The 24,126-nt window shown below is 35.0% G+C and overlaps 2 protein-coding genes across 3 annotated transcripts; both read left to right on the forward strand.

Annotated features, from left to right (window-relative positions):
• Nucleotides 1-649: 649 nt before the first annotated feature.
• Nucleotides 650-1,893, forward strand: LOC124412964 (dynein regulatory complex protein 10-like). Of its 2 annotated transcripts, XM_046893219.1 has the most exons (5): nt 650-822; nt 916-1,065; nt 1,247-1,376; nt 1,496-1,696; nt 1,848-1,893. In XM_046893219.1, exons 1-5 carry the CDS (start codon nt 728-730, stop codon nt 1,857-1,859), a joined length of 588 nt encoding a protein of 195 aa, XP_046749175.1. In that variant the 5' UTR covers nt 650-727; the 3' UTR covers nt 1,860-1,893. The 2 variants fall into 2 exon arrangements, with proteins under 2 accessions (XP_046749175.1, XP_046749174.1); XM_046893218.1 differs by lacking the exon at nt 1,848-1,893 and having other exon boundaries at nt 1,496-1,831.
• Nucleotides 1,894-2,313: 420 nt separating this feature from the next.
• On the forward strand, nt 2,314-23,779 carry LOC124413643 (dynein beta chain, ciliary-like). Its single transcript, XM_046894364.1, has 65 exons — nt 2,314-2,456; nt 2,554-2,773; nt 2,868-2,975; nt 3,050-3,278; nt 3,365-3,517; nt 3,630-3,841; nt 3,962-4,195; nt 4,315-4,518; nt 4,986-5,195; nt 5,316-5,590; nt 5,686-5,804; nt 6,020-6,337; nt 6,416-6,551; nt 6,706-6,927; nt 7,005-7,233; nt 7,401-7,496; nt 7,612-7,958; nt 8,039-8,195; nt 8,323-8,555; nt 8,631-8,920; nt 9,006-9,154; nt 9,254-9,499; nt 9,570-9,794; nt 9,882-10,083; nt 10,169-10,335; nt 10,494-10,906; nt 11,006-11,276; nt 11,410-11,672; nt 11,789-12,099; nt 12,315-12,430; nt 12,514-12,725; nt 12,810-13,013; nt 13,095-13,166; nt 13,292-13,507; nt 13,583-13,820; nt 13,940-14,132; nt 14,273-14,450; nt 14,584-14,712; nt 14,847-15,066; nt 15,186-15,347; nt 15,417-15,563; nt 15,656-15,817; nt 15,924-16,160; nt 16,297-16,518; nt 16,698-16,949; nt 17,045-17,171; nt 17,441-17,574; nt 17,654-17,891; nt 17,967-18,154; nt 18,349-18,518; nt 18,604-18,742; nt 18,803-18,884; nt 19,014-19,290; nt 19,444-19,719; nt 19,849-20,254; nt 20,368-20,684; nt 20,776-20,908; nt 21,116-21,397; nt 21,502-21,708; nt 21,801-22,134; nt 22,248-22,423; nt 22,536-22,646; nt 22,752-22,925; nt 23,145-23,293; nt 23,399-23,779. The coding sequence occupies exons 1-65, from the start codon at nt 2,314-2,316 to the stop codon at nt 23,691-23,693; spliced, it is 13,557 nt and encodes a 4,518-aa protein (XP_046750320.1). The 3' UTR covers nt 23,694-23,779.
• Nucleotides 23,780-24,126: the final 347 nt, after the last annotated feature.

The raw sequence follows: 24,126 nt of genomic DNA on the forward strand, positions 1-24,126 counted from the left end.
GCATATATTAAACAGAGAAAATTTCAGAGATGTAACAGATGCCTTCCATCAGTATTTTTACATTGAACCGTGCCATTGGTGTACGTTCCCTGCAAGCTTGTTACAATAATCGTATTATTATTTTGAATGGAGAATATATCCTTACAGTTCATCATATTATCAAACAGGTCGTTTTTTATTTCAGCATGTTCAGAAAGTGTGGAGGCTTCAGAGCCTTCAAAAAAGAGTTCAAAAATGACAGAATCATCTACCAACGACTCGAAATCTAATCAAAACGTTTATCGAGCAATTGAGGTATCTCAGTTTGTTAGAAAATCACATTTCGACTAATATTGACATTCATTTCAGATTCTAAATGGTTACACAGAAATTCGAGAAATAGTAAAACAACTATGTCCACAATATTCAGAGCAGGCTCAATTGTTTTTGAGATATGTGAAATATTTTTTTGAACACACATTAAAACGGATTTCTACATCTCCAGAAGAACACAGAGCAAAAGAGTTGCGCTACAGAAAGCTTTGGAGAGAGAATGAAAAAGCAAAAAAGGATTTAACAAGTATTACGTATAGTTTATCACTGTAACAATTTTTTCTGATTTCAATTACTGATTATTCAATTGATATAGTTTGAAACGGTGTACTGATCACGAATTATATTTATTGCTTATATTTATCGCTTTTCAGTACTAGCAGCAGTATTGGAGGAGCAAAGAAAACAACATGACATGGAAATGGAAGTGATAAATGTGCAATGTGAAAAAGATTTGGCAACTGTAAAAAGAATAAACAGAAAATGCAAAGAAGATGTAAATTATACCATGTATGGAAAAATGATTATCATGTTGAAATGTAGAATAAGCAATATCCTTTAATAGCACATACACTCATTCTCAAAGATTAATCATGATCCCAGAATTAGAACAGAGCGGAAAATGATGATGGCTTACAAGGCATCTGAAATGAAACAGAAAGAGATCCGCGAAGATGTAAGCAATGCAGAGATTCACCTAAAAAAGATTCGCACGTTGAATCTAGCGTTGGAAAAGGAAGCTCGGGATAAAAGGTATTAATAATTTTTGATTGGGAATTACTAGTGCAATCTTCAACTTAATTTTTAAGATTGTAATCGCACTAGAAACTGCAATCCGAAAATTCAGAACAACAGATCGAGTAAATACTGGCACTATAAGGACGTGATATTGTTCATGAAAAATTTATGCTTCAATGTACTGAAACTGTTTCAGATTTAAAATCGAATCACAGCTTTTGGGTATAATCAACAAGTACGACACAGAGATTGGTGAAAAGCAAAAACAGATGGAATTACTCATTCTACAATTTGAGACTGATAAAAAAAAAAAGGAAGATTTAGAGGTAGCTATCACAATTATTCTTGATTCAATCATGCATGTTATTCTATTGTATGAAATATTTATATTTAAATCTTGAGACTACCTTAAAACTGAGTACACTAAATTTTTTTCGGATTGCAGGCTGAAATAGAGAGGCAAACAGATCTGTATGACGCTTTTATGAAAGAGAAACAAGATGCAGAAGATGCAATAATCAATGAAAAATTAGCAAAGTTAATGATGACTCGCGCAGTAAAAATTATTCAGCGATGGTGGCATTCAATGCGAGAACAGCGTAAGGCTAAGTTAGCCAAAAAGAAAACGAAAAACAAGAAACATAAGGTATGGCTTCATAGTTTGCAAAGTAGAGAGTTAATACTGATTGAAAATTCCACAGCTTTTGTTGTCATATCACATACATCGGCCAAGTGTTTGTCTAAAAGTTTATACTATAAATAAAATTTAATGACGTTTTGAATTAACAATTTTTCAGAAGAAGAAATAAACGTGAGTGATATTGTATAGTGCAGTAACAGGCAAGTATCCGCAATATTTTCCCAACACTTCATATTTAAGGAACCTTTGGGACATATCTTATACCTGGGTACATTGTTTCTTATAAATACTTAAAAATTTCCTGTATTTACATTAATAAAATTGTTTTACACGGTGTATATTAAGTATATTATTATTATAAGACTTGGTGATTTTATGGATGCACTTCTTTGGTATTTCAATTGTTATTTATTTCTAATTGGTTTTGATGAGAAATTGTGAATCCTGCAGTACATTGTGTGCAATAGCTAATCCTTCCCCCATGAATAGATATAATGAAACATAATAAGATCATAGCAGAGCAATTGTTCAATGGTGATGTCATCTCAATTTACAATGTGCTATTAAATAAATAGTATATTTTTATAATAAGCGGTCAATTATAAAAATTAAATAATCAAAGTATGGGAGACAAGAAAGATGAGGAAAGGAAAGAAGAAGATGACCGGCTAGAATTTTTGTTACAATATTTGATCCGATCTAGTAAATTGAAACAAGATAAATGGGGTAAAATGATAGCAAATGAAGACCTCAAAGTAAGTTTATGGTATTCTCATATAATAGAATCAGTTGAATTCTTATTGCATGTTAATTCAGAGTTTTGTTAATCACTTTGCCATTTCCTTCCAGGAACTTGTTTTAAGGTTTTTTAACACTTCAACCGAAAAGATTTTAATAATGCAAGTTGCAACCTCTGGTGTTTTAATACCATATCTTGGTATTCAACCAGGAAGCAAAGTAAAGTCTTCGTATTTTATCAAGAGGAATCCAATTAAAATTACTGAAAAGAACTATAGAGACGAGCTCATTATTGGTGATATGGCGCCTAAGCCTATCGAAGAACTGGCTGTTTTAGTTGAGGAGGTAGGATCATGCGGTTCTTCTGATTTCTCAACACTTCTTCAATTAGGTAATCGATCAGCTTCTGTAAAGTAAAAAAAATCCATGTTCTGAATAGGTATATGTTCCCATATTATCAAATACGAATAATCACGTTGGATGGCCAGCTATAGTCAGTGAAGATGTGAAGAAACACGTGTACAATCTTCGAAGTTTAATCTGCCAGGTATTCGTTATGTGTACAATGATCGGTTTTCACGTTTGAATAATTTTTGCATATATCTGTGGTAAACATTATAGGCTCGTGGAAAAATGACAGGGCAAACGCTTTTACCAATGCCGATGGGAGTAGAACGAATCTTCGAAGCAGAATGGCTAGTACAGCAAACTGCCGGAGAACAGGTCGACTTACAATTGAAAAGTGATATTGAAGGCATAGTTATCAAATGGGCCACGCAAATCAACGACATTCTCAGCGAAGAGAGTACTCTTGCATTCAATAATAATAATCACCCCCTGCCCAATGCTGGTAAAATGCTAATGTACTTAATATTTCATGGCTCGATAGCATCTTTTAATGAACTATTTTTACCTAATCTTAATTTGTCCTTACAGAAATTGACTTCTGGAGCTTGAGACTTAAAAACATAGAATCTATCTACGATCAAATGCGGGACCCTCGGGTGAAAAAGATGGTGTCCTTATTGGAATTAACTGAGAGTCCTTATTTGCCATGCTTTAAGACAATGTTTAAAAATGTGGTGGCTGGTATGATTTTGTTCTTCAGTAACATTGAAAAGAATGACAGTTTAAAAAATATCACATTTTCTATTTATTTGCAAGAAATCCTATATTAACATCGTTTTATTCTGTTTTTCAGCTGTAATAGAAGCCCGGGATGTTTGTTTATATCTCAAGCCACTGCAGTCTTACTTTGATCAAATTGAAAGTATGGACTTTAATGATATAGAGCCAAAACTAAAATCTATGTTGCATTGCATTTGTCTAACTTGGGCTAACTCGAGATATTATTGTACCACAACTCGGATCATTACACTGTTGAGCGAAGTTTCAAATCTGTTGATAGCTACGGTAAGTTCATTACGTTTCTAAACTATTCGCATATAATCCTGTTTAGCAATAATTACAATTGTTTAGAATCAATTGAGAATTGATATTTATCATCGCTGTCTATAATCGACGCATTCACAGGCCAGTCGATCATTAGATCCCACGTCACTTTTTCAAGGTGACATAGATGACAATTTGAAAAAAATAGTGCGAACGATTGCAATCATCGGAAATTACGTAGAAACGTTTGAAAGTTTTCGTGAGAAGGTAGAAAGTTATTTTAAACCACCAGCAGAACCAATTTTGTGGACGTTTCATCAGAAACTTATTTTCGGAAGATTATTTGCTTTCTGTGCACGATTGAAAGAAATCAAGGTATCTCATAGTCTGGAATTTAAGGAATTACCAAAATACAAGAACTTACACACCTGCCGTATAAATGATGATATTTATGCTAAAATTATTATTCAGTTAAATCACGTTTGTACAATTAGGTGTTGTTTGAAATTTCTCAAGAATATTCAAAGCTGGAAAGAATAGAGATTTCTGGACTAAAGGGAAAAGTATTGTGTGCAAGTGCTTACGATGTATATGAAGAGTTTATGAAGATCCACAGTGAATTTTCTGGTGTGCAGTATGAAATTTTGGTACCGGAAGACACTGGCTTTACTGGAGATATGAAAATTTTTTTAAAAAAGGTACATGCAATTCATAATGATTTTTTAGTTAATTAATGATGAATATTCACAATGTCTATGAATATTAGACCCTGAATGTTACAACAGCAAGTTACCGCATAGAAAAAATCTGAATTAAGCCAAGATATATGTGTTTTCTTCTTTCCTCAAGGTAGAAGAATTCGACAGAAGATTAGCTAGTGTGTTTGACCAAGCATTTCTTGAATGTCATAATGTTGAAAGCATGTTTAAGCTGGTTTGGATTATGGGACCTGTTGCTCTAAGACCCATTATTCTTACACAATTGTGGTTCAATTACGAAAGATTGTTTTCAGAAATACATGGGCATATGGATACTGTTAAGGTGAGGATTGAAAATTGATTTTCTTTGCGCCAATTTTATTATTTGCATATCGTTGAGTCTACCTCAGAAAGTGCATTCTTTTTTCCGATGTCCATGCATACCAATTATATTGTATCAAATTTAGGTATTGTTTGATGAAAACTTTGGAAGACGAAAGAAAACTGGTTATATGCACGTTGATCAATACTTTCCTCCAGTTGCTGGGGCTTTGTGCTGTTTATTAAAACTTAAAAATCGAATTGAATATCCAATAGAATGCACAACACTTATTGATCATCCATTATTAGCTAGTCAAAGTGCTCGTGAGCTTAAAAATAAACATGAAGAATTAGAGGTAAGATTGAGCATATTATGTCAGTATATTATACTTTCGATTGAGCCATAATATAGTTAAAGTAGTGTATAACAGAGAAGGTACTCAAACCTCGAATAATGAGTAATGGGATTTTGCAAGGCTCTACTGGATGCTGCAGATCAAGCGATATTTGAGGAATGGGCAACAACAGCTCCAGAAACTTGTATGGTAAACTTGGCTAAAACTCTGCTCACTATTCTAGAGGATAGATTGTTGGAGTTGAATTTTTCTCCGGAATTAGTAGCTGTCCTAAGAGAGACTCGTTATATGATAATCATGCAAAGGTCAGATCTGCCAGCCGAAGCCATGGATCTATTCTCCAGAACTCAGTATTTCTTTCAGATCAATTATAACTTGAATCTTATTATCAATTGGTTAGTACATGCATTAATTATACTCATTATATTTATAATTAACATAAAATGTATGCACTTGTTGTCACTTATCTCTATTTCTATTATTTATACAGGTATAATAGAATAAGAAGTTTTAGCACGCCTGTGGAGTTTGATCTGGTTAGAGATGAAATTGACAATATTGATGCATTAATAGATAAAGGTCAACAGAATTACAATTGGAATTCGCCTGGTATGGATACCAACACTCAAATTATGTTCTATTTCTTAGCTTTTTTTAGATTTTAGGGTTGTGATAACAACAATTTTATGAGAATAATTTTCTTCATCAAGCCTTGTCGGGTTCTACATCTTTTATTATAACGAGTGTAAAGTAAATAATCTCGAATTATGCATTTAGATAATTTCTTGTACGAATCTATTATATTTTATCATTTATCCTTTCAGAAGTCCCAGAGTATATTGAAACGCTACTTTACTTTGTGAAAAAATTGCATACTCGTGTGTTTCAAGCTCAAGAGAATGTTGCAAAACTCAAGAAACTGATTTACTCCTGGGCAATGATGCCAGTTTTAGATCGTAAGGATCTGAAAGATGAAAATTTACTTGCAATAGGGGAAAGAGAAGAACGCTTTGAAAAACGGTTTGCAGACATAGCAGCAGCCGCTGCAGAAATTGATCGTGTATTAGATGAGAATTACTGTTTATTTTTTGATCTTTTACCTGAGTCTGAATATGCTAAAGATGATTCTGAACTCGAACAAGGTATAAATGTTATGCATTGATCAATCTTGTATTATCTATGGATAAAGATCAGAGGTCAAAGCGGTTGTCGTATTATAGCTAAAGATGACGGTAAACCAGAAAATGGACCTGATGAAGTACATGAAGGCGAGGGTTTAATAGACGGTGAAGGAGCTGATGGAACAGAAGGAGTTCCAGGTAGAGAAAAGTCGAGAAAAAGCATTGTCAAATCAGGGTAAGTTTATAAAAACACATTGAGTGGATTTCGGATTCAAACTTTATACTGTTTTGTACTTAGAAGGAAAAATTAAGTGAAATATGTTCCGAAATATATCCAAAAATTTGATATTATTAATTTCCTCACTTGGCAATGAAATAAAAAATTCAAGCGCCATTGAGAGAAGTACTGAACAAATTGCTGGGGAAGGAGATGACAAGAAAAAGGAGAAAGTTGGAGATCCTGAATCATCTCTCTCGGAAGATCAAAAAAAAGAAGAAGCAGTCGCCAAACGTGCTGCAATCAGTGACGAGAATGGAGAGAAATGGGCACCATATGTTACGTATATCGATGACTTGGTATCAAAGGGGCTAATACAGGCTGTGTCTACAAGGTACAGGCATTTAGTAGCTTGCAGTAATAAAATCTATAAATGTAATTGTCTTGTGTAACTGTGCATAACAATTCCAGCATATGTTACATACTTGATGAGACGGATCCTGAGGCAAATATCTGGCCTCTGTTTGAAGTGCAACTTCAGTTACAAGTTCCCGACATTAATTTTCAACCACCTCTTGAACTTGAAGATCCAAAAGGTTTTTACGTCTTTTATGAAGAATTAATGTTCGATATGATGAAAATGGGGACACTGATACCACGTATCGATCCTCAAAAAGCTGAGGAGCGTGAGCATTATGGGGTAAGTTAGATTTCACTAATTCAATTTGACGGATCACATTTGTTCTGTCTGGTTATGGGTTTTTGATTCTATATAGTTTCCATCAACATTTAGTTTGCAATATTAATGTATGAAATATTATTGAGATTTCAAACGTTACTCCATTTTAATTTTTCATTAATTTCAAGTTCGACATGGCAGAAGAAGAAGGTATAATATTTATGCTGGAGGAGACGTGTAATCGAGTGAAGTTGGCACTTGGACAAGCTATCGAGTACACAGTAGTAAGAGATCTGTTACAAAATCTTGCGAATCAACTTTATTTGGAATATTTGTCATACTATTCGCATCCGTTGATGTACTGCTCCTATAGGCTTGAATTAATATAATATTTACTAGGAATTTGAACCATATTATTGGCTGTGGATGGACGATCGCCAAGAATATTTGGACTTATTTTTGCGTTTTTCTCGAAATCTTACTGAAGACGAAAAGGCTCTAGTTATGCAAGCACCTGAAAATTTATCTGAATTTATCAAGGAAAAAAAACCAGAATTAAGTGACTTCAAGAGGGAAATAGATTACTTTATGGGTCTTTATAAAATATGTGATCAAATTAAAAACGAAAAAGTATTCTATCGCTGGTTTCGAGTTGATGTGAAGCCCTTCAAGCAGGCACTACTCAACACTATTTGCAAGTGGGCCAACTTGTTTAAGATATACTTGGTGAATCGAGTAAATAATGAGTGAGTTGAAAAAAGTTTGATAGAAATCATGAGGATATCATCTAATTTTCTTAACTATTCTTATTGATTCCTACTAAAAGTTTGTCCGGGTTGTCGGGATTCCTCAATGCAGCCTATACGAGATTTACTCAACCAGTCTTAGAAGATGACTATGATGACCTGCTACAAACTATTTATTATTTAAAAGAAGTGAGGGAACGACAATATGAGATCGACGATATGTTTGTTCCTTGCAAGGTATTAAATTTACGAGTTAGCAGCTATATGTTTTTACATAGCATATGTTGAATTTGCTGTTTTTCTACAATGGGTAGTATTAATGTTTAATAGATATTTGATTCTGTCTTGATATTCAACTTGACAGGAAACTATAGATCTTTTAAAACTGTACGATGTTGAGTTTAACGATACTACTTATCACGCGCTCGCAGAATTACCTGAATTATGGGCTACAATTAAGAAACTAGCTACGCAAGTGAAACAAGTAGTGGCGCCACTTTTAGCTCACCAGATAGATCTTTTAAAAAAACGTATGAGCTACTTTGACTTCAGGCAGCAGAGATATTTGAACAATTTTCACAATAAGGAGATATTTGGGTAACTTTTTAACGAATCTGATTATTCGTCTTATACATATAATGAATAGGAATGTATTTGTGGTATTTTTTATAGCTTCTCTTGTCAGGATGTATATCAGAAGTTGAATACCATAAATGAAGAAATTATGACTTTAGAAAATGAATTGAAAACTCTAACAGAAACGTCAATCATATTTGAACAACAAGTTCCCGACTTTAAGCATATAAAATTGGCTAGAAAAGAACTGAAAATGCTGAAGTGTATATGGGATTACATATTCATCATCAGAACAAGCTTAGACGAATGGAAAATGACTGTTTGGAAAAAGATAGATGTTGAAGGGATGGATCAAGAGTGTAAAAAGCTCACAAAAGAGTTGAGATGTACGTTTATGTATTTTGACTTATTATGGAATTTTTGAGTATAAAAAGAAGAGACTACGCATTACTATGATTGTGAATATTACAGTGTTGGATAAGGACATAAGGGCTTGGGAAGTGTACTCACTGATAGAAGCATCGATTAAAAACATGATGTCGTCATTGCGAGCTGTTTCAGAGCTCCAAAATCCAGCAATAAGAGATAGACATTGGCAAGAACTTATGGCTGAAACCAAGGTAATTAAATATATTTTTTCACATTGTTGAGTTGGATTCCAATATTGGAATTGTTATTATTATAATCTATGAATGTACGAGGTTCGAAAATTGTTATAGGTACGATTTACAATGGATGATAAAACGACTCTAGATGATTTATTGAAATTAGAACTTCATAAATATGAAGAAGAAGTCAAAAATGTAGTTGACAAAGCAGTTAAGGAAATGGCTATGGAGAAGACATTGAAGGAATTGCATAATACTTGGGCTGGTCTTGAATTTGAGAAAGAAATACATGAGAGAACTAAACTTAATGTTCTAAAGATCAGTGAAGACACTATTGTTATACTTGAAGATAATCAGGTAACTCATTATTTTTGTATCCTGTACACATCTTTGAGAATTTTAAATTCTAGTTGTCTTACTTTTGTAGGTGCAACTCCAAAACATGCTTGGATCTAAATATGTAGGATATTTTCTAGATGAAGTTAGTGATTGGCAACATAAGCTAAGCAATGCAGATGCAGTGATTAATATTTGGTTTGAAGTCCAACGTGCTTGGATGCATTTAGAAAGCATTTTCATCGGATCCGAAGATATTCGTAATCAACTGCCTGAAGATTCAAAACGTTTTGAAAAAATCGATCGAGATTTCAAAGTATATACTCCATCCACTTCTAGTTGGAAAATAAGAATTCCATTCCATATAAAGGCCATCATTGTACTAACTTTTTACGATTATTAGGAATTATTGAGAGACACTTTATCTACAATGAACATAGTCCGAGCGACTAATAAACCGAAGCTTCTAGATCGCCTAGAAGAGATAGAGAAACAATTAAATTTATGTGAAAAAGCTCTGGCAGATTACTTGGAAACTAAGAGATTGGCTTACCCAAGATTTTACTTTGTTTCACCAGCTGATCTTTTAGATATTCTCAGCAACGGTGAAATTTTTTGCATTCTTACTTTTCCATACAAATTAGGCAAATCGTATTCCTTGGTGTATTTAAATTGTCACTAATAATTCAGGAAATAATCCGGAGCTGGTATGTAAGCACTTGACAAAATTATATGATTCGGTGGCAAAATTAAGGTGGAAAACTGACAGTGATAGATCCAGCAAGATTGCAAATGGTATGTGGGCTAAAGATGGAGAGTTCATGGAAATGTATGGGACATGCGATTGCAATGGCAAGGTGAACTAATGGTATCAATTATATTACACAATGAGCTTTCTTTCGTATTTTGAAAGCTATAAGTCATCCACTACTTACGTAATCTCTATCGGTGTTGTCAAAGGTCAGATTTGCAACAGTTAAAATACCTATTTAAATGACCAAAATATATGTATTAGGTGGAAGTCTGGTTGAATCGAGTAACAGATGCTATGAGAAAGAGCGTGCGCTTTCATTTCAGTCGAGCTGTGGTTTCTTATGATGAAAAGCCACGTGAAAGTTGGATCTTTGACTATGAAGCACAACCTGCTCTTTGCGGTACTCAAATTTGGTGGACAACAGAAGTCAATATGGCTTTTGCCAGACTAGAAGAGGGATTTGAAAACTCCTTGAAGGATTATCAAAAAAAACAAGTTACTCAATTGAGCTTATTAATTTCAATTCTTTGTGGTGATTTAAGTGAAAATGATCGACAAAAGATCATGACTATCTGTACGATAGATGTCCATGCACGAGATGTTGTTGCTAAGTTGATTTCAATGAAGGCAGAAAGTTCGTACAGCTTTCAATGGCAGTCTCAGCTGCGGCACAGGTGTGATATAAATTCATCCCGAATTATTAGGGTCTGATTGGCATCTGCCATAAAATATGTTCTGATAAAAAGTAAAATTATACTTTTTACTCACAACAGGTGGGACGACAAGCTAGGAGATTGTTTTGCTAACATTTGTGATGCATGCTTTCAATATGGGTATGAATATTTGGGAAATGTCCCACGCCTTGTTATTACACCCCTCACAGATAGGTGTTACATAACATTGACACAATCTCTTCATTTGATAATGGGAGGGGCGCCTGCTGGTCCAGCAGGAACAGGAAAAACTGAAACAACGAAAGACTTGGGTCGCGCCTTAGGTCAAATGGTGTATGTTTTCAATTGCTCTGAACAAATGGACTACAAGGTAGCTGCCAATAATTATGTTCCAGAATATATTCGTATAGAATATTATACTAACATTACTCACAATCGTTATCTCTCACAATTCTTTCGCATTGTTACAAGATTTTGGATTGCATACATGTAAATTCTTTCAGTCGTGTGGTAACATCTACAAAGGGCTTGCACAAACTGGTGCCTGGGGATGTTTCGATGAGTTTAATAGAATTTCTGTGGAAGTGTTATCTGTAGTAGCGGTTCAAGTAAAATCGGTCTTAGATGGCATAAAAAATAGGAAGCCAAAGTTCTTTTTTTTTGGTGAAGAGCTAAATCTCATTGACACTGTGGGAATGTTCATCACCATGAATCCTGGCTATGCTGGTAGGACAGAATTGCCCGAAAATCTTAAGACATTATTCAGGTGAGACGATCAGCTAATGCCTTTGCAACAGTTTCGTTTACTTGTTAGTATTGCTGAAAAGTTTATCTTTGTTTACATGACAAATAAAAAGGGAATTTCTTTGTTTTGTGTGATAGGCCTTGTGCTATGGTTGTTCCTGATTTCGAACTTATTTGTGAAATTATGCTGGTAGCTGAAGGATTTCAAGAGTCTCGACTCTTGGCACGAAAATTTATAACGCTATATACTTTGTGTCGAGAGTTATTATCCAAGCAGGATCACTATGATTGGGGATTGCGTGCTATTAAATCAGTCTTAGTTGTAGCTGGAAAGTTGAAGCGTGGAGACAGACTCATGCCTGAAGATCAAGTATTGATGAGAGCACTTCGTGATTTTAATACTCCAAAAATTGTAACTGACGATGTGCCCGTATTTATGGGCCTCATTGGTGAGCACAGCACTCAAGACCTGTATGAGAACTTCGAATGAGTAGTTTGTGACAAATACCATCCTTATTCCTCATACTGCAAAATATATTACGGTATTTGACAGTCGGTCAACTGTAAATATGTGCAAAAAAAAAATCAAAGGTTTCCAATAGACTCAATTCCTGCAGTTGTAATGGTTAACTCATTTCATTAATAATCTCCGAATCGCTTGTAGGTGACTTATTTCCGGCGCTAGATGTGCCGCGCAAAAGAGATCCTGATTTTGAAAAAGGGGTTAAAAGCGCAGCCCTGGATTTAAAAATGCAACCTGAGGATGGTTTTGTCCTGAAGGTATCATCCATTAGCAATTGAAAAATCAACATATTTGAGCCATATGTCATAGTTAAAATGTACCGCATAAATTTGTTTTTTAGGTTGTCCAGTTAGAGGAGTTGTTCAACGTGCGTCATTCCGTTTTCATCATAGGATTTGCTGGTACAGGAAAAACTCAAGTTTGGAAAACACTGAATAGAACGTATTTCAATCAGAAACGTAAACCATACTACAATGACTTGAATCCAAAGGCTGTTACTAACGATGAACTCTTTGGAATCATTAATCCAGCGACCAGAGAATGGAAAGATGGGTAGGAACTCCGGATCTACCATTCTTTATTATTAGTTTATATTTCGTTATTTATTAAAACTTCTGTATTACGATTTCTTGATAGGTTGTTTTCGGTTCTTATGCGTGATCAAGCTAATATGCCTGGAGATGGTCCGAAATGGATTGTATTTGACGGAGATATAGATCCTATGTGGATAGAGTCGCTGAATACTGTTATGGATGATAACAAGGTTTTGACACTGGCTAGCAATGAGAGAATTACATTGACTAAACACATGCGACTTCTATTTGAAATTTCAAACCTGAGGTAACATTTCAAATGCTTAGTAATCCCGGGTCCTACGAATGGGATTTTGGGTCTTTTATGAACACTCTGTACCACTTACAGAACAGCCACACCCGCCACAGTATCCAGAGCTGGAATTTTGTACATAAATCCTCAAGATTTGGGATGGAATCCGTGAGTAAACTTGTTTAGCATTTGACGTTATTGAAATTCAACTTACAGCAACCATTGTAACACAATTGTTCTATGAGTAATCACCAAACTTTTTGTTAATCATTTATGTAACTCGTCTGATCCAGATATGTCACGAGTTGGATAGAAACGCGAGACAACTCGGAGCGAGCGAATTTAGTGATACTTTTTGATAAATATATTCCACCTTTGCTGGAGGTCACCAAAATGAAACTTAAAAAAATTACTCCGATACCGGAAATATGTCACTTGCAAATGTTATGTACTTTACTTGATTGCTTACTTGTGAAAGAAAATGTTCCTCCAGATTGCCCCAAGGAATGGTAAGCTATATAGAGTTACGTAAAATCTAATAATATAGCCCACTTTTATTTACTGTAATTACCCTTGTTGAACAGGTATGAAATATATTTCGCTTTTGCTTGTATCTGGGCTTTTGGCTCAGCAATGTTCCAGGATCAATTAATTGATTGGAGAAATGAATTTAACAAATGGTGGCTCAATGAATTCAAAGCAGTCAAATTTCCGTCAGGTGGAACTGTTTTCAGTTATTTTATAGATACGGAAACTAAGAAATTTTTACCTTGGAGTGAAAAAGTCGGCCAGTTTGAACTTGACATGGATTTGCCATTACAGGTATGAATATATTTGTTTCTATCCATCTATGAGTACACTGTACAATGTGATACATTTCACTTCCATGTTTTTTTGTCAGTGAGTACTGAATTCTTACTGCGTATCATTTACTATTATAGTCTACATTAGTTCCAACGGGAGAGACGGCTCGATTACGGTTTTTCATGGACATGCTAATGAAGCAGCGAGTGCCAGTAATGTTGGTGGGCGGTGCAGGGTCTGGCAAAAGTGTGATTGTTGCCGAGAAATTAGCCACACTACCTGATAATTATAATATTGCTAATGTTCCTTTCAATTTCTATACAACATCAGGTAGCTACAGTACTCAATAATTAGTGTAAATAATATTTGCCAATATCAATTACCCGAGTATCAATCTGCGGACAACCACCTTTCCGTTTTTACTTGAATAATTACCCACTTCATACATGTAGATAATTCTGTATTTTCAGAAATGTTGCAGAGGATATTAGAAAAGCCGTTAGAGAAAAAAACTGGTCGTAATTACGGCCCTCCGGGTACTAAACTTTTGGTATACTTTGTTGATGATATGAATATGCCAGAAGTTGACACATATGGTACTGTGCAACCACATACTTTGATACGTCAGCACATGGACTATTCTCATTGGTAAATTATTATTTTCTATGCCAAATAACATTTTGATTTCTTAAATTTAATACGTACATATAGGTAATATCTAATATATTAGTATTTATTATTTCATGAAAGTTGAATAAAGGTACTAAATTTGCTATTGTAGGTATGACCGTGAAAAATTGACACTAAAAGATATTCACAATACTCAATATGTGTCATGTATGAATCCAACTGCTGGTAGTTTTACTATAGATCCTAGACTTCAAAGACATTTTGCAGTATTTGCTGTCAGGTCTGTCTGAGTTTAAGTGATTAAATATTTATTTCATTTATGTTATATTGCAATCAAACGAATAGTGGTGTAACTGTAGGTTGTATTCAATTGTTAGAAATTTTTTTTTGGATAAGACTTATTTCTATTTACAGTTTTCCAGGTCAAGATGCGCTGCGACAGATCTATAGTCAAATTTTAGCACAGCATATTGCTAACCCACTACAGAAGTTCAATGTGACTATTGCTAAAGTAGAAGAATATTTGATAGAAGCTGCTTTATATCTTCATAGTAAAATGTCATCCACCTTTCTTCCCACAGCCATAAAGTTTCACTACATTTTTAATTTACGAGATTTATCCAATATTTTCCAGGTATAGTGATAGCTAAATTATGACAATTCTTAGTTCAGTATGAGCGTGGGGTGCTATATAATATCGAGAATTATTCCAGGTCACTATCTTCCATGAAAATGTTTTGTATTTATTTTTAGGGCATCTTATTCGCAAATGGTGATGCAGTACCATTCTCGAATGGTTTACTCAGATTGTACACTCATGAAGCAACTCGAGTTTACTGTGACAAATTAATTAATTTTGAAGATAAGAAGTCTTTTGATAGTTTAGTTACAGAAGCTCTCAGGAAAAATATTCCGGTAGTTGAGCATGTGTATTATGTTATACTCATTTCAATGCTTATAATAAATGTGAGTACTACATCGCAGGAGTTGGAGGAATCGACCATATTCAATCCACCTTTGATTTACTGCCATTTTGCGGAAGGTATTGGAGATCCTAAGTATATGCCTATAAAGGAGTGGCCACAACTTACTAAGTTATTAGATGATGCATTGGATAATTACAATGATTTGGTACGGTCTTTTCTGCACGTATATCTCGTTTGATGTCAGTTGCAGCGAATCGTTTCTTCAGTTTTCAACAACAAATCATTATTATTATTTAGATAGCAGCCATGAATTTGGTCATGTTTGAAGATGCTATGTACCATGTATGTCGGATAAATCGGATATTAGAAGCCCCCCGAGGGAATGCATTGTTGGTTGGAGTTGGGGGGAGTGGAAAACAGTCTTTATCACGTCTGGCATCGTTTATTTCGGGTCTTGAGGTATCTGTGCATGATATAACTTGAGCTTCTGTATGATGTAACTAATAATTCATTACTATCCAGATTTAACTTGATTGTTTATCAATTTATGAAAATTGTCATACAGGTGTTTCAAGTGCAGCTTAGAAAAGGGTACTCCATGACTGACTTGAAAGCAGACATAGCTGTGTTGTATGTCAAAGCAGGATTGAAGAATATCGGGATAACATTTTTGATGACAGATTCTCAAGTTGCTCAGGAAAAATTTTTGGTTGTAGTTAATGACATGCTGGCTTCAGGAGAAATATCTGACTTATTTGCTGATGACGAAGTAGATAATATAATAAATGGAATACGAGGGGAGGTCAGTGAAATCATTAAAAAATCGTTTTATTCTAGATAGCGATGAACTTTAGGTTGCCACATAAGGAAATAGGTAAAACAACTTGATATTTTTATATTGAGATTGTCCTATGCATTTTTGTTGTTGTCTAATTTAGGTCAGGCAATCTGGCATCATGGATACAAGAGAAAATTGCTGGAAATTTTTCATAAATCGAGTTCGTAGGCAGCTGAAGTGTGTTCTCTGCTTCTCCCCGGTAGGAGCTACTTTGCGTCAACGAGCAAGGCAATTTCCTGCTATTGTCAACTGTACTTCTATAAATTGGTTCCAAGATTGGCCTCAACAGGCTTTAGAATCAGTGTCCAGCAGATTTTTACAAGTATGCTCGTCTTTATTTCTGTAAATTATTAGAAGTCTGATTTTGTAGTGATTGTAGTAATATCTGTTGACTTTTTTGTTTTTGAGAGGATTTATTATAATATTAATTAAAATAGATTAAATTGAGAAAGTCATCTGTGTTATTTAACTTCCAAAAATTGTTATGTTTTGTTCTTCTAGGAATGCGAAGATCTGCCACAAAATCTACGTACATCGGTGTCCCTATTTATGTCATTTGTACATACTATTGTAAATGAAACTTCAAAAGTTTATCTACAAAACGAAAAACGCTACAACTATACAACGCCAAAATCTTTCCTTGAACAAATTGCCTTATACTCTAAATTATTAGCTTCAAAAACCTATGACCTAAATTCTATGATTGTTCGTTTGGAAAATGGTCTGACCAAATTGGCTAGTTGTGCTATTCAGGTAAGAATTTGTTGTGACAATAGATGAATAATAAAATGGGCTATATAAAATTGCATTTACAATAAATATTGTAATTTTTATATGTCTTGGTATAGGCTGATGAACTGAAAATTACGTTGGCTATCCAAGAAGTGGACTTGAAGAAAAAAAATGAGATAGCTGATAAGATTTTGGCAGAAGTGCGAGCGGAAAATACGAAAGCGGAGGTCGAAAAAGCTATTGGTAACGAGAAGTTTTATAATGGAATGGAATTAAATGAATTGACACATATGCACCAATAAAGTCTAATACATGTATAGTATATTTTTTCATGTGACATCATATTTTCTAACATACATGATTGAAAGTACATTAGTTTTGTAGTAGAGCAGAACGACTAATGAGTATTTCTAGAGGCAATGATAGATTATTTGATCACACATTTTTATCTAATCATTTTATGTATTGCATTAAGATGAATGTTATATCATTTCACATTGAATCCATTACAGCAACCGAGGAAGAGGCAAATGTTGCAGAAATAAAAGTAAAAGTTGCTGAAAAACAGAAACGCTGCGACGAAGATTTAGCTAGAGCAGAACCAGCTATTCGTCAGGCTGAAGCAGCTCTGGATACTTTGAATAAGGTATGATTTGCTTTACTTTGCATATTTGTGCGTTACATGTTCCCACAAACAACAGTATTTTTATTAATTATATTTATAGGGCAATTTAACGGAGTTGAAATCATTTGGCACACCACCGGATGCAGTAGCAAATGTTGCTCAGGCTGTGCTTGTCCTATTTTCTCCAAAAGGAAATGTGCCTAAAGACAGAAGCTGGAAAGCTTGTAAAATTATGATGGGAGCAGTTGACACATTTTTATCAAACTTACGCAATTACGATAAGGAAAATATTCAACCGGAAGTCGTGAAAGCTATACAGCCATACATAAACGATAAGGGTAAAGGCAATGGATAAAATAAAAAAATTGTGTGAAAACTTTATCTCAGTGATTGATGTCTTACTGATATTACAGATTTCGAACCCGATTTTATTGCATCAAAATCTCAGGCAGCTGCTGGCTTATGTAGTTGGGTAAAAAATATTATGGTCTTTCATTATATAAATGAAAACGTCAAACCGTTGAGAGCTGCTCTTGCGCAAGCCAATGCTGAACTTAAGGCTGCAATGGATAAACTGAATGCGTTGAGGAATCGCTTGGCTGTTAGTATTTTGTTATGACTCTCGCAGTAATTATTTGTTTACTAGAGTGAACTTGAAAATCAAATATCATTATTCTATTTAGTTCTTTTTGTTTCTGACATTAAGTTTCACGTATATTTGCCACACTCTTTACACCAGCTCATTGTTGATCCCACTTTATTCTAATCTTTCATCTAATATATCTGAATTTCTAGGAGTTGCAAAAAATGCTGGATGCCCTTAGTGAAAAAATGAATACAGCCTTAAGTGAAAAGCAGAAATGTCAAGATGAAGCTGATGCGACAGCGCTAACGATCGATTTGGCCAATCGATTAGTGAATGGCTTGGCATCTGAGAAAATTCGCTGGGCTGAGACAGTAAGCTTGTGAGCATTCACACTGAATTAATGTTAATAAAAACCTTTACTGAACTCTTTGAAACTCGAACATGTTTCTGAACCATGTACGCAGTTTGAAAAATTCTGGGAAAACCATCCCAGGAGATGTACTGTTGGTGACGGCTTTCATTTCGTATGTAGGCTGTTTCACAAAGAAGTATCGATTGGATCTCATCAATATTCATTGGCTGCCATTTTTAGATAAACTAGAGGTAATAAATATAATCGCATTTAACACCCCAACTTTTATTAATATTTCGTATATTGAGTAGCCAACGATACCACGAACACCAGATCTTGATCCACTTTCTCTATTGACTGATGATGCGCAAATTGCAGAATGGAATAATGAAGGTATTTTCCATATCTCCCATCAGAATACACATTTGTGTCATTCTTTAGACAAACACTTTCAAATATATTCATATTCAAATACCCTTTCTTATTGAATTCTGGGAAAATTTGATTTGCAATCATTCTTAGGGTTGCCAAGTGATCGAATGTCATCAGAAAATGCAACTATACTTACAAATTCGTCAAGATGGCCCTTGATGATTGATCCACAGCTACAAGGATTGAAATGGATTAAAACGAAATACGGGGAAGATTTGAAAGTATTGAGACTAACACAGAGAAATTATTTGGATCGCATTGAATGGGCAATTGCATCTGGTCATACTGTGTTGTTAGAAAATATCATGGAAACAGTAGATGCTGTACTTGATCCATTATTGGGACGTGTTCTTATTCGGAAGGGAAGGTACGAGACTGTGTAGTCTTAGTTAGTTGGGTAAAAAACATGTAACTTTTGCACGCAAAGAGAGGCTGGCATAAAAACGTATTCAATAAAATACAATAGTAATATTGCTAACTACCCTTATGGACTTTGTCTGTTAATTTTGTAATGTTTCAGAGCAATCAAGATTGGAGACAAGGAAGTGGAATATAGTCCACTATTTCGTCTCATACTACAAACCAAATTGGCAAATCCACATTATAAACCAGAAATGCAGGCACAGACTACTCTGATTAACTTTACAGTTACCAGAGATGGATTAGAAGACCAGCTTCTCGGAGAAGTTGTTAAAGCTGAACGTCCAGACTTGGAAAGCACCAAGGCTGAATTGACGAAACAACAAAATACATTCAAAATTACATTGAAATCTCTGGAAGACGATTTATTACGGAGGTATTTCCTTTTACCACATAAAAAATGAACTTATCAGCTTGGAATGGAAACAAAATTTCAACGTCTTTCATCAGCTACGTATTTTCTGACTGCAATTAAACTTGACAAACGTATGGGCTTTTACTTTAGATTGTCATCAGCAGGCCCAAATGTACTTAGCGATACAGCCCTTGTTATTAACTTGGAGACCACCAAGAAAACTGCGGCAGAAATTGAAATAAAAGTCGCCGAGGCGAAAATAACTGCAGTAAAAATCGACGAAGCTCGCGAGTGGTATCGACCCGCAGCATCTAGAGCCAGTCTTCTATACTTCATTCTAAATGATTTAAACAAAATCAACATGCTGTACCAGTTTTCACTAAAAGCCTTCAGTGTGGTGTTCCAGAATGCAATCAGATTCGCAGAGCCATGTGATGTGCTTATGAAACGTGTAACTTTACTCATAGATAGTATTACATATTTGGTCTTCATGTATACCAGTCGAGGCTTATTCGAAAGTGACAAAATGATATTCCTCTGCCAAATGACCATACAAGTATGTCGTTCTTTAATTTTCATATAAAAGGCATTTCAACAGTTTTATAATTAATGTAGTACACAACGAGTAATAAGTGCAAGACGTTACACATTTTATTTCGATGACCTTAGATATTGCTGCAAATGAAAGAAATTCAGCAGGCGGAATTAGATTTTCTTCTACGATTTCCATATACTCCGAATCTAACAAGCCCAGTGGATTTTTTAAACAACACAAGCTGGGGTGCAATAAAATTCTTGAGTGGCATGGAGGATTTTAGAAATCTTGATAAGGATATAGAAGGAGCGGCCAAGAGATGGAAAAAGTTTGTTGAATCTGAAACTCCAGAAAGAGAGAAATTTCCACAAGAGTGGAAAAACAAATCAGCTCTCCAACGATTATGCATGATGAGATGCATACGGATTGATAGAATGACTTATGCAGTAAGGCAAGAATTTTTCAATCTTCGACGTTGGCCATGCACGTGCATGTCTTTACACGTTTTTTTTAAATTCTTTTGTGTACATTTTTCATGATAGATGTTTTGTTGAGGAAAAGCTTGGCCCAAAATTCGTTGAATCCAGAGCTCCGCCATTTGAAAAGTCTTACGAAGAAACCAGTGCAATTACGCCAGTTTTCTTTATTCTCTCACCAGGGGTTGACCCTTTGAAGGTATACATACAAATATTGAAAATTTCTTGACATCAGGCATTGAATCTTACTTATTTTAATCTAGGCACAGTTATTTGCTAGAAAAAAAATGCCACTAAATCAATAACAGAGATACTATAGTTATGGTGGTTGAATAGTACAAAGAGGTGGATTACAGTCCGTAATAGTCTTCTAGAAAATGAAATCTTACATATTGAACTTATGTAGGATGTTGAAAAGCTGGGAAGAAAACTTGGATTTACCTTCGATGGTCGCAATTTCCACAATGTGTCGTTAGGTCAAGGCCAGGAACCTGTAGCAGAAGAAGCTATGGATATAGCTGCCTCGAGTGGTCATTGGGTCATTCTGCAAAATGTACATCTTGTTAAAAGTTGGTTAGCAAGTTTGGAGAAAAAAATGGAACAAGCAGCAGAAGATCCGCATCCGGATTATCGCTTGTACATTAGTGCCGAACCATCGCCTGATCCTCACGAATGCATTATACCACAAGTATGGATAAAAATCTACTTCAAGTGGCTCGTAACACAGGACTAAATGATACGTCATTCTTCGACCATAGTTTACTCATATTAGAATACGTTTGTGCATCTCAGGGTATATTGGAATCCGCTATAAAAATTACCAACGAACCTCCAACAGGAATGCATGCTAACATCCACAAAGCACTAGATAATTTTAATCAAGAAACCTTAGACTCATGCAGCAAAGAAAGTGAATTCAAAGCTATATTATTTGCACTATGCTATTACCATGCTGTAGTGGCAGAACGAAGAAAGTTTGGACCACAAGGATGGAATAGGGTAATACAATTATGCTGTGTTAATCAATAATACATGTTCATGTTTAACATATCTGACTAATTACTGCAAATTTTTATTTTGTACTGTTACAGTCATATCCCTTCAATGTAGGCGACCTCACAATAAGTGTTTCAGTCCTACTGAATTATTTGGAAAATAACAATAAAGTACCCTGGGAAGATCTTCGATATCTTTTTGGGGAAATCATGTACGGTGGTCACATCACAGATGATTGGGATCGGAGATTGTGCCGCACCTATTTGCTTGAATATTTACAGCCAGAATTGGTAGAAGGAGACCTTTATATGGCACCAGGCTTCTTAGTGCCTCCCAATTCCGATTATAAGACTTATCATCAATACCTGGATGAATATTTACCTCCAGAGAGCCCAGTTCTGTATGGCTTACATCCAAATGCAGAAATAGGTCCGGCATAATTTAATTAGCAACACCCCGAGATTTATATACGATGTAGCTTCTTCAGGTTTTCAGTTGTCTTAGTTTCCTAGTTTTTTACGAAAATTGTGCAATTCTTATAGGATTTCTGACAACAACTTCAGAGACCTTATTCAGAACAATATTGGAGATGCAGCCAAGAGATACAGGCGAGGCTACAGGTCCAGGTTTGTCGCGCGAAGAAAAGGTCAGAGGAATAATAGAAGATTTATTAGATAAACTCCCTGAAGAGTTCAACATCCCTGAATTAATGAGTAGGGTGAGTATTTTTGTGAAATAATCCTGCTTTGTAGGAACATTTTCAAAAACACAAACTTGATTCCGCGAATTTGAGCTTACATTGCGCAGTTAATCGGAAAGTAATATTCTAGGTAGAAGATCGTACTCCTTTCATTATCGTAGCGTTCCAAGAATGTGAACGGATGAATATACTTTGCGGAGAGCTCAGGAGATCCCTTCGTGAGCTTGAGCTTGGTTTGAAGGTGATCAATAATAGGTCTTTTACAAGTTATATAGAATAATTGAATGATAATTTTTTGTAATGAATATATCACTGGTTCAATTGAAAATTTATGCCTGTGGATCAGGGTGAATTAACGATCAATAGCGACATGGAAAATTTGCAAAACGACCTGTTTGTGGATCAAGTTCCCCAAAGCTGGACGAAACGTGCTTATCCTTCTAGTCTGGGTTTGACAAACTGGTTTGCTGATATGATGAACAGAGTCGGGGAATTAGCAAACTGGACCGCTGATTTCAACGTAAATTGCATGATTTACATGCGTCTTTTCATTAAATACCAAAATAATCGTTTGAACTCAGTTTTTATTGCGCATAATAGAATTTGTACAATTACCACGTATAAGTTTGTTTCCATTTTTTTTTTTTTGCAATCGAGTACTCCAGAAACGTTGACGTTTTTGTTGATACTGTATTACTAGCCAGGTGCGTTTTCTCAATAATGTAATGTTCCTTCATAGCTTCCATCTTCAGTGTGGTTAGCCGGATTTTTCAATCCGCAATCATTTCTAACTGCGATTATGCAACAAACGGCTCGTAAGAACGAATGGCCTCTTGATAAAATGTGCCTGCATTGCGAAGTTACAAAGAAACAGAAAGAAGAATTCACGTTAGTTATCCCAAATATTGTGCCGTACAGCCGATCCACAGTTCGTCTATGAGATATCATGGTATATCTGAAAATAGTAGTAAAAACTTAATTTACAATTTTTAGAGCCCCTCCACGGGAAGGGGCGTACGTGAACAGTCTTTACATGGAAGGAGCGCGATGGGATACTGCTCTTGGTACTATTGCAGAATCTCGCTTGAAGGAATTGTTTCCACAGATGCCAGTTATTTTTCTGAAAGCAATTACACAAGACAAGCAAGAGTTGAAAAATATGTATGAATGTCCTGTATACAAAACTAGAGGACGCGGTCCTACGTACGTTTGGACGTTTAATTTGAAGAGCAAAGATAAGCCTACAAAATGGACTCTGGCTGGTGTGGCTATAATGCTTCAAATTTAATACTTCTAGTATAAAAGGGTTATGGATGTAATATTATGTACATGGATATTATTAGATCTAATATTCGTATTAAAAGGTTTTTTTCAGTAACTATGCTTAATTCTAATTTACTATAATCTGCATACATTGTAGTTGGTTTAATTTTTTCACTGACATGAATCTCTCATGTATTTGAAGACAGTGCAATGAATTAAATCACCGTCGCACTTGCAACGTAATATTTCATGTAACGACCAAAAATGTAAGTATTTGTGGTTGAATTCCATAACATACGCTTATAATAAGCACCCTGAAATACCACGATTTTCAGAGTTTGCCTCGACTCTATATCTTTGGAATAATTCTAAAACATTTGCTAACAGTGTCTGTGTTCAGTCATATCAATTTGCGTAATTTTTCCAACATATGAATCAGTAGAATAAATTTATTCAGA

This window comes from Diprion similis, chromosome 12 (assembly GCF_021155765.1).
Source record: "Diprion similis isolate iyDipSimi1 chromosome 12, iyDipSimi1.1, whole genome shotgun sequence".
NCBI classification, from domain to species: Eukaryota; Metazoa; Arthropoda; class Insecta; order Hymenoptera; family Diprionidae; genus Diprion; species Diprion similis.